The 15,045-nt window shown below is 42.4% G+C and overlaps 1 protein-coding gene across 2 annotated transcripts in view; it reads left to right on the plus strand.

Moving 5' to 3' along the window:
• Nucleotides 1-227: 227 nt before the first annotated feature.
• The window catches only part of SYT9 (synaptotagmin 9), a 66,535-nt gene continuing 51,717 nt past the window's right edge, over nt 228-15,045 (plus strand). For both annotated transcript variants that reach the window (XM_058806983.1, XM_058806984.1), the window contains exon 1: nt 228-375. In XM_058806983.1, coding sequence (XP_058662966.1) covers nt 228-375 — 148 coding nt within the window. The remainder of the gene's footprint in view (nt 376-15,045) is intronic.

A 15,045-nucleotide genomic window follows, 5' to 3' on the forward strand; every position in this document is an offset into this window, starting at 1 on the left:
GCCCTCGCGTTCAACTGGTGGGACCCCCGTGCGCCCCCGGCCGCGGCACCGCGGGGAGCGGCGGGCGGCCCGGCCCGGCCCGGCCCGGCCCGGCTCGGCCCGGCGGGGCGGGCGCCGCCGGCTGAGGAGGATGCGGGCGGCGGCGCGGCGGCCGCAGGCGGGCGGCGGGCAGCGGCGCGGCGCCTGACCGCAGGGCTCCGCTCCGCTCCCAAGGATGCTGCGGGGCGATGCCCGGCGACAGGGAGGACGAGATCTGCCAGAAAGCGCTGCAGCTGCTGGCCGAGCTGTGCTCCGTCGGGGCGGTGGAGAACGAGAACTGCCGCGATTTCATCTACTACCTGCGGGACAGAGCCCGGCCCCGCCTCAGCGACTCAGGTACGGCCGCCGCCCTCGGGGGCGCGGGCACCGGCGGCCTCCCTCCGGCCCCGGCTGCGGGAGGAGGGCGAGCTCCCCCGAGCATCCCCGGGCTGCCGGAGCCGCGGGGAGAGGCCTGCCGGCGCAGGGAAGGAAGGAGGTGGCGGGGAGGATGCTCCGGGGCCGCGGGTTTGCCGGGCGGGTTTGCCGGGGGAGAACGCCGGTGCCCGGTGCGGGCTCGGTGCCGCCGGGCTGGGTTTTAGCCCGAGCCCGAGCCCGCGGCGGGTGCGGCAGCGCGGGGGGCGGGCGCGCAACTTCGCGCCCGGAGCGGGTCGGAGCCGCCCTGGCCGGCGCCGCCGGGGCTCTGCTGCAGTGCCGGCGGGCCGGGGCTGCCCCGCCGCTCCGCCGCCGCTCCCCCGGCCCTCCCGGAGCTCGGGGTGAAGCGGCCAGGCTCCTCGCAGCTCGGTTTGACTGGAACGCGGCTTAACGCAACTCCCCGTGTGTCGCAAGCTAACAAGAGTGTTCCTCGCGTTCCTGTGGCAGATGTGGGGCTGCGGGTCTGACAGGATGCGCGCTGGGTTGGTTTGTGTGTGTTTGTCAGGGTTATGGCTTCCACATCGTGGCATAACAGTCTTACTTAAAAACTTTAACTTAAGGAAGCTTTCTCATAAGGAGGCTGAGCTCCAGCTGGACAAAAGCAGAAAAGATTGAGGATTTGTCTCTGGATGCCAGGGAAGGGCAAATTGCGGTTTAGATTAGGAGCTTATTATATTTGTTTTTACATTATCAAGTTGAGGTTGCTAAGTATGGGGAGAAATTTAGTGAGTTAAGACAGAAGCTGATAAACCTTTGCACTACTGGGAAGCCTTGCTGTTAGATCAGCAAGTCATCACAGCACAGTATTCCTTGCTTCATTATTCTCTGAAATAAATCAGTCCATTTAGCACAGGGCAGTCTAATGACACTCTTTTCTGTAATTCAGTATCCCGAAGTAACACTCAGAGTGCAACTTCCTGACAAATCCTTGGATATGCTGGAGGCCTGGAGAAAACAAGTAAAACTAAATAAAAAAATACTCAAGGGAGGAAAAAGATGTGCTGTCACAACAAATGAATAAGAAATTTTCCATCATTCAGTTTGCTTGTATCCAAAGCTATTTGCAGCCATTCTGGCTTTTCACTACTTAAAATATTCAAATTGGAGTGATTCATGCAATGTTTGATAGGGTTTCTTTAAAAGTAGACAAATTTAATTGTTTGGTTCATATAGGCAGATTTAATTACTTTGTTCATATAAGCAGTAATTTTAGGACAGACACCTGTGATTTTCTGTAATTTTCATTTACTAAAGGATCAGTCATGTATTTGTATCAGGTCATGATTCCAAAGCCATCTGCTTAAATCAGTGCTCGCTTTGGATACAAAACTACTTGAAATGCATATGGAGACTTTAACCCCCACCACTTGATAATAGCTTTTCAGATTTCTTTCAGAAGCTACCTGCTTCTTTTTCTTTTTTTTTTTTTTTTTTTCCATCAGCCTCAGGCAAAAAGAATACCTGGCATCTGTTTGGGAGCGATTTTAAAACACGGCGTGCTCAGTAAAAATTTATCACCTATACCTAAAGATGATAAAAAAAAAAAAAATAAAGAAAAAAAAAAAAGAAAAAGTGTGTTTATTCCTACCTGTTTTGCTTGAACTGTTATTACACAACAGCCTTCCGGTGTTGTTGTGAACCTGCTCGATTACACAGAGCAGCAGTCCCTAACCTTTGCCAGCCAATGTGCAACAACACTGAGCAATTACGCTGCAGGCAGCATCTTCCCATTGGCCTCCATCTGAACGCTTTTATTTTTTGCAGCTGCAGCCGGTCTCAGAGGGTCTGGCAGGCAACACGTTACCCACAGACCCTGGCTTGGGAAATGGTTCTGTGAGGTGGCCGCGTCGGGGATTCGTTCATTTACCTAATCTTGTGTTTCTTTGATTAAAATGTGTTTCTTACCCCAGTATGGCTGTGCACGTGGTTTGTTTAGCTGGGCTGTAAGAACGGAGTGCACATGACTTCCAAAATGAAGCAATACGACTCGCAGTAAAAGGGAATAATAATATAAATAACACTGACCAGAGCCGGCTTGCTGTGTGTAGTGAGTTTCATTGACTTAACGAGGGCAAAGCGGCCTTTAAAAAGCCCTGGCAGCTGATCCATTTCCCTTTCCAGCCACTAGAGGCCTGAACAGGGATGTGGAGAAAAGTAGTGCTGAAGGACAGCATCTCCTTAGCAGAACTGGGCGAAGGATGGAGCTGTCCGTGCTCCAGCTCCCAACCCCGAGCTGTGAATGTGATGTGCTTGAGTAACTGGCTCTCAGGCCGCCCAGAACAGCAATCTGAAAAGATCTACAGCATCAGAGTGGAGAAAAGTGCATGACTGTGGGGAACTGGGCAAAAGTGCATGATTGTGGAGAACTGGCATGATTGTGGAGACCTGGGCAAAAGATGAAGCTGTCCTTGCTCAGAGTGGAGAAGGAGTGGAGAAAAGTGCATGATTGTGGAGAACTGGGCGAAGGATGGAGCTGTCCGTGCTCCAGCTCCCAGCCCCGAGCTGTGAAGGTGATGTGCTTGAGTAACTGGCTCTCAGGCCGCCCAGAACAGCAATCTGAAAAAATCTACAGCATCAGAGTGGAGAAAAGTGCATGATTGTGGAGAACTGGGTGAAGGATGGAGCTGTTCGTGCTCCAGCTCCCAACCCCGAGCTGTGAAGGTGGTGTGATTGAGCTCTCAGGCTCTCAGGCCGCCCAGAACAGCAATCTGAAAAGATCTACAGCATCAGAGTGGAGAAAAGTGCATGACTGTGGGGAACTGGGCAAAAGTGCATGATTGTGGAGAACTGGCATGATTGTGGAGACCTGGGCAAAAGATGAAGCTGTCCTTGCTCCAGCTTCCTGCCCCCTGCACCTGTGAAGGTGATGTGCCAGAGTCAAACTGAGTAACTGGCTCTCAGGCCACCCAAAAGAGCAATCTAGAAAGATCTTCAGCATCAGAGTGGAGAAGAGTGCATGATTAAGTGGCTGATGAGGTACATGACCAGGTGTTGTGCAGGAATTAGAGCATGGGGATGTGCTTTGAAAAGAGTTTCTGAACTGAAGTAGGCACTTGCCTGAATCCATGGTGGGTACAGACAGTTCTGCAGCACCTTTGGCCGAAGCCGTTCATGGATGTTGGCTCTGTCCCCTGTCAGGACACGCTGGAAAATCCCAGCCCTAGGTGGGGAAGGAGGGAGCTGAGGGGCTGCTGAGGCTGGTGCCAGCATCTGTGTCCAAGCTCAGCCTCCTGGTGCCCTCAGCCCCAGCACGGAGCAGCCAGATCCCTGGAGATCCTCTCCTGGTATCTGATGCCCTTGGCTGTGTGGCTCAGGCCAGGAGGGGACTGCATGCCTGTGGTGTGTGCCACATCTTTATTTTTCAGTTCTTCAGGGTATTTCAGTGTTTTTCCCCTGTGTTGGGGAGTGCTGCACGTGCTTTGGGCACGAGTTTAAGGGTTAATGAGATCTGGGTTTAACAGGCTGGTCCACTGGATTTCAAGGGTGACACGAGTGAGTCAGATTTTAAAGCTTTTCAGAAAACTGAAAATGCAAATTAGGCATTTAGTGAAAAATCTTCAATTAGTTCAATAAGAGTTATATGTCAGAGCAACCTTGAAAATCCCCAAAAGGCATCCTTAAGCATTTAGATACCTTAATAAGCTGACTCGTTTTCTGTTCCATTGTAAAATGTCAATAATATTTCTGTATCACTGAAGGGCTTCGTGAGGGGGAATTGCAAAGTCTGAACACATCAGGTATGTAATACATTCATAAAGGAGAGTCAGATGGACCTCTCAGAGGATTCAAGTAAAAACAATGTTTGTCATATGGGCATTTGAAAACAATCACTCAAGATCACGGAATATCACCCCATGATACATGATAAAGCAAATATTGTAGAGGAGGAATGAGCAGAAGAATTTCTTGAATGTGTCAAAAAGAGAAATCCAGTAAACCAAAACAACAACAGCAAAATCGTGAAAGCAGAAAATCTTGATAGAGAGACTGACCATTAAAAGGAGAATTAGGACAAAAAAGCTGTTTATGAAATAAAGGTTCTAACAAAATTCACTAATCATAGTGAATTTTTCATTAATTTTGTAGTGGAAAAATTATATAAATATAAATAAAAAAGTAAAGTTTTCTGTTGCTTTGGGTTGCACATTTTGAGGATGAGCCATCAAGGTCTTATAATACTCTTAATTACATTCTTTAAAATTGACTAATAGATGCTAAAACAGAATACATGATGAATATTGTGGGCATAGTGATGGCATAAAGTGTTTTACAGGTCATAAGTATGAGATAATTATTTCACAGTGATAGAAAGCCAGATTTTAGTACTTGAAGGACATAAAGATAGTTGACAGTCAAGAAATTAAAAAATCTGGGAGTGGAAATGTGATGGATTTCAAAGAAAAAAATGTATGAGAAACTGCAATTATGGTCTTGCAGTAGAATTTATGCATTTTATGAATCAGTACTTTACTTTTTCGTGTCTACTTTCAGCTTCAGGACAGAGAAAAGCACAAAGAAAAGAAAGGCAAAGAGGCTTCAGCGTGGCCTCCCATCCCTCTGGTGGGATGTGAGAGCCCAGGTTTTCTTGGAGGGGGTTGTTCCAGTAGGCTGCTCATTGCCTAGAAAGTTAACACTTGCAATTAAATTGTACCTCAGAAAGTTTCCCTTTAATTCAGAATGGACTTGAAAAACAAAACCTGTCTTCAGTAATAGTTTGGTTCCTTAAAAAGGTGTTTTAAAATTTTTATACCTTAAATTGCTTCCTGATTTATTCCCACCTCACTCCCCAAATTTTCCAGGAGCATAACAAGCTGTGGAGTTTCATCAGGATGTTAAATACATCTCCTTTCATCTAGATAAATTTAAAAAGCATTTGCAAGTTTTAAAGACTTGAAAAACATTTGAGTGGGTGAAATAACTTCCAGTGTGTTTTTTCATTTTATTTTCCTCACTGTGAGCTGTTGCTCTCCTTATTTTTAAATTTTCTTTTCCTGATAGTATTCAATGTACCCTGCTAGTGCAAGACTTTGTAGGATAGAGGACAAGTGTAAATCATATTTCCTCTTTTGAGGTGAAATGAATGAGCAAATGTGAGGCCCAAGTTCCTTTAGGATTTGAGAACCAAAGTGCTTTTTCAAGAGTTGAAAAAAATACAGTGATGTCATGTATTTAAGACTAAAAGTAGGTATTCATTTTCTCTTTTGAAAAGTCAAGAACAAGTTTGAAGAAGGTAAAACCAATTACTTCCTGTTGCTTGAATTCTAAAATGCTCTGCTAGTTTAATTCCCTCTAAACAAAGAGGCTCTCAGAGGTTTTTCTGTCATACTGGAGGAGTTTAATATTGTTTTTCTCCTTGGAAATCTGTTTTAAACAGATAACTAAATTTTGAAACAAATTGTAGAAAAGAGCAAATCATGTTCAAAGTAAAGGGACTACCTGTGCACTTAATAATGGCTTGAAACTATAATTAAGATAAATCAATTTAAATAAAAGTAAAGATTTTAATTTATTATAACCACATGTAACATTTTCCTGGAATGCACTTTTTCTCTTTTGCAGCTAACCTAAAGAATTATAGGTGCTAAGTTATGACATACTCTTCAGAACCAGAGAAAAGGACAACTACAAAGATTTTTCCTCACGATAAAACTGAGCTTTGATCAGGCTTGGAACACAGTCATGTTAAATACTCTTCAGATATGAAAGAGCCCTGCTCCGCTGAGATCAGTTTCTGTTTTCCAGACATGCAGAGCAGCTGCACTTTGCCTTGAGCAGCCAAACACGAGGAGGTTTTCTGTGACCAAACCTCACTCCCCTGCTGTCCCTCGGCTGCTCCTGTGCACACTGTGGGGAGCAGAAATGGTTCAAGTCTATGAGAAAAACGCAGGAGGAAGGTGGTTTCCAGCCCTTCTTGGCCTCTGCATCCAGATTCACTACAGGCGTGGAAAGTGGGAGCTTCCGTTTCCATTTTGGTTTTAGTCCCCACTTATGTGGGGATTTCACCAAATGTTTGTTGTTTATGGTCTGCCTCATACCCTGGAACTACAACAGTGTGTAACACTGTGTTAAGTAGACTCATGCCAACTACACCTCTTTGTATTTAATAGAAAAAAATGTGTTTACTCAAATATGACATATATATATAAAAATGTGTTTACTCGTATACGACACATATATAAAAGTTTTTACTCAAATACAACACATATATAAAAATAATACTTATTTCCTGAAGTCATTGCAAGCCCATTTGTAAAGTCATGCTGCAAGTTAGAATAACATGCTAACTGAATCAGGAATCAGTTGTCTCTGCAGCCACACAGTTCATGCAAGTGTGCAGTGAACATTAAGGAAAACAGGTTATTTTCAACTGGGAGTAATAAAAATATCTATCACTGAAAATGGCCTGAAGAGTAATGACTTTGGAAAATTAGGATGCCTAGACTGAATACAGTCTGTCTTATACCTGAATTCTTGTCCTAAGTGCCAGTGCTGATGAAGAGCAATAGGTTAATTAAGGCCTTATACATACAAACTGGTTTTGCCACTAAATCTTGATCACTGCATTTGTCACACCTCCTATTTCAATGGGGTTTGCACATTTCTCCTAGATGGGGGGAGAGGGAAAATAATTTTCTAATTGTGCTTTCCTTATGCTTACCCAAAATCTTTGTACAGGCCACAGTTTACATTTGTCACCAAAAGCTCTGACTGCTAAAGCAGAGGTGTTGCTGTAAGAGATTTATGGGTTATTAATCCTAAAACCCCCATGAACCTGTGCTACAATAATGACATTTTTAGAGTTTTACTATGGTAGAATACTGAACTGTTAAGTATTTTTGTGATCCCCACATTTAGTGACCCAAATACAAATGATCAGCCACATGTTGCCCCAGGTAGCTTTCTGAAAAATTCCTTTCCAAACTAATTTGTGTGAGTTTAATTACACTGACAATTCAGAGACCTAGAAATGTAAGTCCAAAATTATTGCTGTCATAACAGCAGATCTGCTTGAGCTCAGTCTCGAGGCTGTGCAGCTCTGTACCAGCTTTGATGTGCAATATGTAGAGGCTGAGCACAAACTGCAATTTATGTATTTTTGTTTAAAACCACATTTCTAGGGTTTAGCTCTTCCCCCACTGAAAATAATGATCATTGTTGATGTAGTGCAAAGCTGTACTTAAGAACATTGCACTGTGCATTTTTTTGCTGTATTTTGTCATTCATTTAAGCTCTTCTGTGGCTTTATTTAGACCAAAGAGATAAAGAGAGATTATTTTGACCTAAAGCTTTATGTCTCTTTCATATTGCTAACAAAATTTTAGTCCAAGGGATAAAAATTTAGAATAATTAATTAAAGATGCTGTCAGTTGCAACTGCAGTTTTTAAAGTTCATCATTTTACAAGATCGATCTTTTCTGCATGCTTTGTAGTATTGTTAAGTAGGGAGTACACGATCCACTAATTTGGAGAGTACAGAAATAAAGTGTTGTGCATAACAGGTGGTGGTTTGCACATTTCTTACATTTGCCGTTGTGGTCACGCTGGGTATTGTGTGGCTTAAGCTGCTCAAGACCTTCAGCTGCCTCTCTTTTTTTGGATTTAGACATTCATTAGCCCAGTGAGATCAGCTTGGCTTCCTTTGGCAGGCATGTGCACTGCAGGATTTGATCCTGTGCATCTCCCAAGGTTAGCTGGAATTCACAAATGCAGCAGATGCAGTCAAAACTGGCACGTGTGTGTATGTTTAAGCCAATTTGCAGGTGATATGTGTCTACCAAAGCTAAAGGTTGGAACAGGCTATAATTCTGTCAGAAAAAGCTTCCAGATTATTGCTGTAAATCCACCATGCTGACAAAAAAATGTCAGGCACTAATGATTTTGGAGTTAAAACTTTCAAAGGGCTTTTTCAAAAACCTTCCAGATTTCTTTTTAAAATAAGAATAATGAGGATTTGAAATAGGATAATTCCTGTCAGGATACTTTCTCACTTTCTTTTTGTTCCTGTTGAGTTTCACATGCACACAAGAAAGTCTTGCTGACTTCCCTTGGATATAAATTCCTTCAGTTCATTGCATGTTCATCAGGGAGTTATTTGGAATATCCTAATTCTATCTTACAGTCTGTGAAACTCCCTAAATATTTCCTTTCCAGCTGTGGTGGACCTTTCCTGTGTGTATACAAAACACTTAATATTTATCTCTGAAAATTTCTTCTGGTAAACCAGTCTTCATCACTCCCATCCAGGTTACTTTCTGCCTGGTTTCTCCATCCCTTTTCTAAATTATATGTGTATATACACCAATGTTCCATGTGTTTGCCCCTTGGGGTGTTCCTACTCCTTTTCTGAAGCAGCATCTCATTTTATTTACTGCTCTATTTTTAATCTCTTTAATTCATCTCTGTTTTAGTTGTCTGACTTCAGCAATATAGTTTGTTTTTCTTCTCACATTTAGTAAAATTTCAGAATGCAGTGAGAGCTTCAGTAGCTGTGCAATCAGTACATAAAGTTTGACCCATCTTACACACTTCTTGTTTCATTGGGCATCTGTCTGTATATACAATTCCTTTACAGCTCTTTTTTAAAACTTTCTGCTTCTTTTGTTGTTTGCAGGAGGTTCATGGCTATGGGGTTCATGGTTTCACCAGTACCCATTAAGACATTCCAAAAGCTGTTTCTCACATCTATCCAATTTTATAAATAATTGCAACTTGTAATTCTGTACAAATTATCCGACTATTACAGAAAGGAATGTACAATGCAAATTAGGAAATGATCAATGAGACCAGCAGTCTTATTATCTTCTGTTTCCATTTGTAGCAGATGTTTTACCCATTTAAAAGAGGAGTTTATCTTTTTTCCCCCTAGAGAAGTGAAATGGATAAGATTGATGCCAAGTTATTCCATCTCTTTTTGGGAAGCCTACCCTGAATAGGCTGATCTCAAGTGTTCATTATGCTAAGTTCTCTCTGCACAGCAGAAAGTAAAAGAGAGTTTCCTGAGCCTGGCTGCAGGGAAATGCAGCAGAGATTGAGTTGTTCTTGCTGAGTGCTCTCCTATTCCCCCTAGTAGGGCTGATGTAAAATATGTGTAGCAGTGGCATTACCTGCTGTAAAGAGATTTTAGGTCCATTAGCAACTAAATACAAGAGAAAACAGAGCTGGTATTGCTTCAAAAATATGTAAAACTCTAAAGAGCAAATTCTCTTATCAGTACAATTCTGGGGGTTTCTTTTAAGCTATACCAATTTACTCAGGGTAACACAAGACACAAATCTTAATCAGTTGCTCAAATTTTGTTTTCTTCTGTGATAGTGCTCTCTCCTGCCGTAGATCATGCATCAAGAAAGGGTACTATTTCTCCAGATGCCACTAAGGCATCCATGATAACAAAAACCTAATGTAAACTTTTCTTCCTTTTTGTTTTCATTTTAAGCTGACAAATATTAAAGATGACTAATGAGTTTAAAAAAAAAAAAAAAGCAGAGGTGAAAAATTAGGCTTAGCAGGTAAACAGAAGTTGAGGGGCTGTCCCAGTTTTGTCCATTTGTTTGAGTTTTTTTCCAAGTTCAGGGATGTTTCACAAAGGTGCAGCAGGCACAGGATTGGTTACCTGTTCTGCTCAGGAGATGGAACTGAGGAGCAGAAGAGGCATCCAGGCCTCTGAAGAGAGAGATAAAACTCATATTCCTAAGGGAACAAAGAGCACCAAGCAGACTTGCTGTCACCTGGGAATTAGAGTTAGCAGAGTTGAAGTCTGGGGTTCTGGGGACCTGCCTGGGGGGACATAGTGGACAAGAAAGGCTGTGTTATACCTTTGTTGTAAGAATTTCTATTTCTGTTTTATGTTACACTAAAACTTACCTTTTTTTGTCCTGATTTTTGCAGCTTTATGAGCTTCTTCGTGGACTTTGATTTAGGGAAAAAAAATAGATAAAGCAGATCAGTCCAAATTCTTTTTCTGTCTTGGGGTCCTCTCACTGGTTTGTTTGTTGGCTGGTGGGTTTTTTGTGGGTTCAGTAGCTTTCTAAGCCAGCCTGAGAAATCAGGATTTGCTGCTGACATTTGGGCTGTGGCTAATGAGGAAAGAGAAGGCTTGGCCATTGTGGCTTCCCCTATTTTGGAAAAGCTGTCACCTTGACTCTTCCCTGTGCAGCAGCATCACTGTTCCTGCCAGCTTTTCTAAGCTGCAGAAGGTGTAACATTTTTATATCTGCTCTCATTCTCAAGTTAATGTCTTGTTCCTGCCTACCTTATTCGTTCTGTACCTGTCTCTTGTTCTGTTGTCATTGTGTTACAAAGAGCAAATTGACTAGTCAAGATGATTTCTTTCCTGCTGCTGCTAGGAGCCAGTGATGATAAAATAGCTAAAAGCAGTTCCCAAAATAGCAGTGCACAGGTATAGGTTTGCCAGAGAGATTGGATGGTGATTACTCTGTAGGTCCTTCTGTAGTGTTACAAGTCAGACCCAGCACTGTGAACAAAAACTGCTCTTTCTTCTTTTGATGGATTTTTCTTCCTTTTTTTTCTCATTTTCTTGGGAGCTGGAAACCAGAACAGACCTTAATTGCAACAGGACTGGCAGCATCTTCAGCCACTTCAACTTTTCTTTCCTTCCCAGAATAGGGGGAAGCAGTTTTTCACCCTCAGGAACATCCAAAATTCAGTCTCGGGATTCACTTCTTATCCTAAAGGCTCAGCGCACTGAGAGATGAAGCAGTAATTTTGTTATAATGGAAAGCTTGGGATCTAACATTTTTTGGTCATTTGGCAGTTTTACCTCCCTTTTTTCTGCACCCCTCTCTCTGTGGAAGATTTACAGTGGTAGTTGTTGCCATGGCACTAAGCAGGATGAGGTGTCTACTCCAGCCTCAAAACTGGATGTTTACGGCCGTATCGTGAAAAATCATCCCTGCTGACAACTCGGGGTTGTTTACTCAGAATTAACACACCACTCCTCTTCTTCAGAGGCTCTTCAGGTCATTCCCTGTGTGTCAAGACAAATGTGAGCTTCAGCAGTGCTGGAAAAGCCTCAGAATCAGCTCTGTCCTTCCAGTCCCTCGTTAGCTGTTCAAATGAACAACCGCTTCACGCCCTGCCGAGCAGCTGATTGGCCTTGGAGGGAAGAAGCATCTGAAGCAGTATTAATGTTTCATTCAAAATCATGAGAGCCAGGGAGGAGGGGAATTAGGGAATTCAAAACCCCAAATCAGGACTGCCTTTTATTTCACCAGGTCCTGTTCTCTTGAGCAGCATCCCAAATTTTCTCCCACTCTGGATTTCCTCTCAGGATGGTCTTGCTGGCTTTGTGGGGTGTTTTTGCCAAGGGTAAATTTAACAGCTCTCTTCCCTTTGTCTTTCTTTCTCCATTGTCTGCTTCTTTTCCTCAGCCCTTTTGACAGTATCTGCTATGACATATGCTGTACAGGAGATGGAGAGACAAGGAAACTGTGCAGTCCCTCTATCCTCTTCTCTTTTCCTTTCTCAAGTCTTCACTGCTGCATCAAGGCCAGTGAAAATCCCTTTTTATTTTCTCACCAAGCACAGCAGATGAGAAAGCTGAAAAGTTAGTGCCTTAAAATGTTATCTCAAAGATATGTGAGCAAACTGGATGCAATAAAGCAATCAGTAAAGGAGTGTAGTGGGTTGCATGACAGCAAGAACAGCCAGCTGCATCTGGGAAATATGTAAGTCCTTCATCTGGAAAATATATAAGTCCTTGGACTCCAGCAGTATAAAACTTCCCATGCTGTAAAAGAAGAGCAATTCTTTCTCTTTTGTGGCAGTCCCAGTTGTTTGAAACATAGTTGGCAATTACTAATTGCAAGCATAGATTCACTGACATTAAAGGAAGCATCACCTCACAGTGGGTATTCACATAAGACCTTGAATTCCTTGTACGTAGTATAGCACGTGCTGGGGTTCTTAAATTTGCAGATGTTGCTAATAAATAAAAATAGAAAACACACATTAGATACAGAAGTGTTGCATAACCAGCCTTGATGAGCAGGGAAGCTCCCCTTCTGCAGCATTCAAGAAGTACTGTTCCCAGTAAATGACAGCAAATAGATCCTAGGTCATCCTGAGATAAATATTAATATCACTGTTTTTTTTCACAAACTCAAGTGTTGCTTATTCTTTTACCTGTTAGGCTCTGGAAAAAAAAAAAAAAAAAAAAGGGGAAAAAAGCAAGTTTTGACAGAGTGTTTCCTGACTCAGCAGTTGGATGGAGGGAACGATGCTGACGCACTTGGTTCAAGGTAATGGAAGGACTTCACCCCAGCTGAGGAGAGCTAAGAACACACAAAACAGCACAGGAGGTGCCTGCCTGTAAAGCCTGCTAATCAAGTATTACTCACCAATCTGTTAATACAAATGTGTTTGACTCAGGGGTGTTTTTTAGAGACAGGAGTCATGCTTTAGTTGGCTGCCATAGATTACTAGCTAGAGACTGTGAAAACTAATACTTGTTTTTTTTTTGAATTGTGCACTTGAGATGTGATCTTGTAGAAATCTCTCAGTGCTGGTTTTCCCTACCCTTTCAGCTGCTTTTTCAGTAGTGATATGCAGTAAGAATTCCATCTAATGCCCTGTCTGTAATCAGCAGAGAAAGCAGGGCATGTCTCAAGTGTGATGTCAGTAAAGCATTGAGCAGAAAACAGCCTAAAAAGCAGCCAAGAGAAAACTGTGGGCCCAAGGATTTAGGTGGAAAGTAGCCAACGTGAATATGGCTCACTCTATTTTCATAGCAAATACGAAATAAGAGCCTGGGCTTTGCTGGGGCCTCTCAGCACTTTACTCTTATAAATAATAAACAGAATACATTTTCCTCCTGTGTGGGTTAGCAAATAGAAATGTGCCTCTGTTATCAGCAAGGAGGCCATAATTGAGAGGCAGTGATTTTGTGGAATACACAATTCAAAATACATATACATAAAAGCATTATTTATGGATTTCAAAACTTCTATTTCAGTGCTGGGTTTCATCTGTTCAGCTATGGAATTTATTTATGATAACCTTTTTGCAAATTTGGATTTACATTCTCAGAATCAAATCATGCCACTTGCTCCAGCCTGTATCTGACACAGCAACAGCTCTAACAGGGCAACTTTAGGTAATCTTTTGCATATCCCAGCATTTTGCTGTTTACTGCCCCATTTTCAGCATAATTTCAGAGTTTTGAGTGTTTGCTTTCATGGCCCGGCTTGGATTACAAATGCACATCTTGGTGTGACACCATTTGAGACTGAAACTGAAAGGAATATGGTCATGGTGATCCTGTTCACATTATTGTAGCAGAAATGCAGAATAAAACATACTTTTTCTTGGAGAGAGACGTTTATAACAGGCCCCTTTTCCAGTTTGGGTCCCCTTCCCATTTGGGATTAAAGAGTGTCTTTTTACTGGCTCTGTTTACTTGTTCTTAAGGATATCTATTTGTTTATTCATTTCAGGATGCCTCAATGTATGTTGTGCTCGTGTTTAGGAAACGTACAGAATTAATTACCCACCCCTTATATGAAAGTGCTCTAGAGAAATTACAGTGGGTAACTCTTCTCAACAACCCACTAACAGCAAACTTCCACAAGTCTGGAGGTTTGGAACATGCAGTACTTGGAAGTGCTTGGTCCTTTTCCCTTCTTTTTTGTCAGTTTTTTTCTTAATGAATGTAATGTCATGCCTACAAGTGAAAAGTTTCCTATTTTCTTAACATTCGCATTTAGTCATTCAAAAAATTATTCCTTTTTTTTTTCCTGCAATCATCTGAGTCAACCCAATGATGGGAATTGTGTTGATTTTAAGGACATAGGATCACAAGGACTTCCTGAGCAAAGGATGTGTACAAGCACCTGAGTCTAAAGAAAATATTTATAGTACTATTCCTGTAATTCAGTTTTAGATATTTTTTTCCCCTAATATAATCAAGCTGTCAGATAAGTGATGTTATTTTCTTCTTTAGACCTCATTTCTTTATTTTTTTTTAGGGGCCATGTAGAACCAGAATAAGAAGTAGATAGTGGTGGGTGCCTTATCTCCCTGTGTTGGATGACAAAGAAAAAAGTACCAAGTTCCCAAAGCTATCCTAAAATCATTCCACTGAAGTGGCTGAAAAGTTAGCAAATCCCATCAGTGTATTCCAGCTAGCAAGAAAAGTGGGGTGTGAGATACACATTTCTGGAGAAATGAGAACCCCCATTACTTTTTTTAGAGACCAGAAGTTGAAAACACTGTGGCTATAAATTTACCGTCCATTGTGTTTGTTTTTCCCTTATAAGCAGCAGAACTTTTTAAGTTCTTCGAAGGCAAGGAAAACCCCAGATTTGAGAGCAATCCAGCTGAGAAAGTCTTGGAGGAGGAGAGAAGACATGAAAGCCTAAGTGTTTCCACTTCTCTTAAGCATCCCACAGCAGTGGTGTCGTGGTTTTTAGGAACAAGGGGCTGACACCAACATCTCCTTAACACTCCTTGTACTTCTGGGAGGGAGATGAGGAGAACAGGGGTTCTCCCCTTGGAACAGGCCCAAGGAAGAGCAGTCTGAAGGAGGAAGGTTTCAGGGCTGGTGATCCCTTCTCTACATCCCATTTGTTTGTGTGCATC

This window comes from Ammospiza caudacuta, chromosome 6 (assembly GCF_027887145.1).
Source record: "Ammospiza caudacuta isolate bAmmCau1 chromosome 6, bAmmCau1.pri, whole genome shotgun sequence".
NCBI lineage: Eukaryota > Metazoa > Chordata > Aves > Passeriformes > Passerellidae > Ammospiza > Ammospiza caudacuta.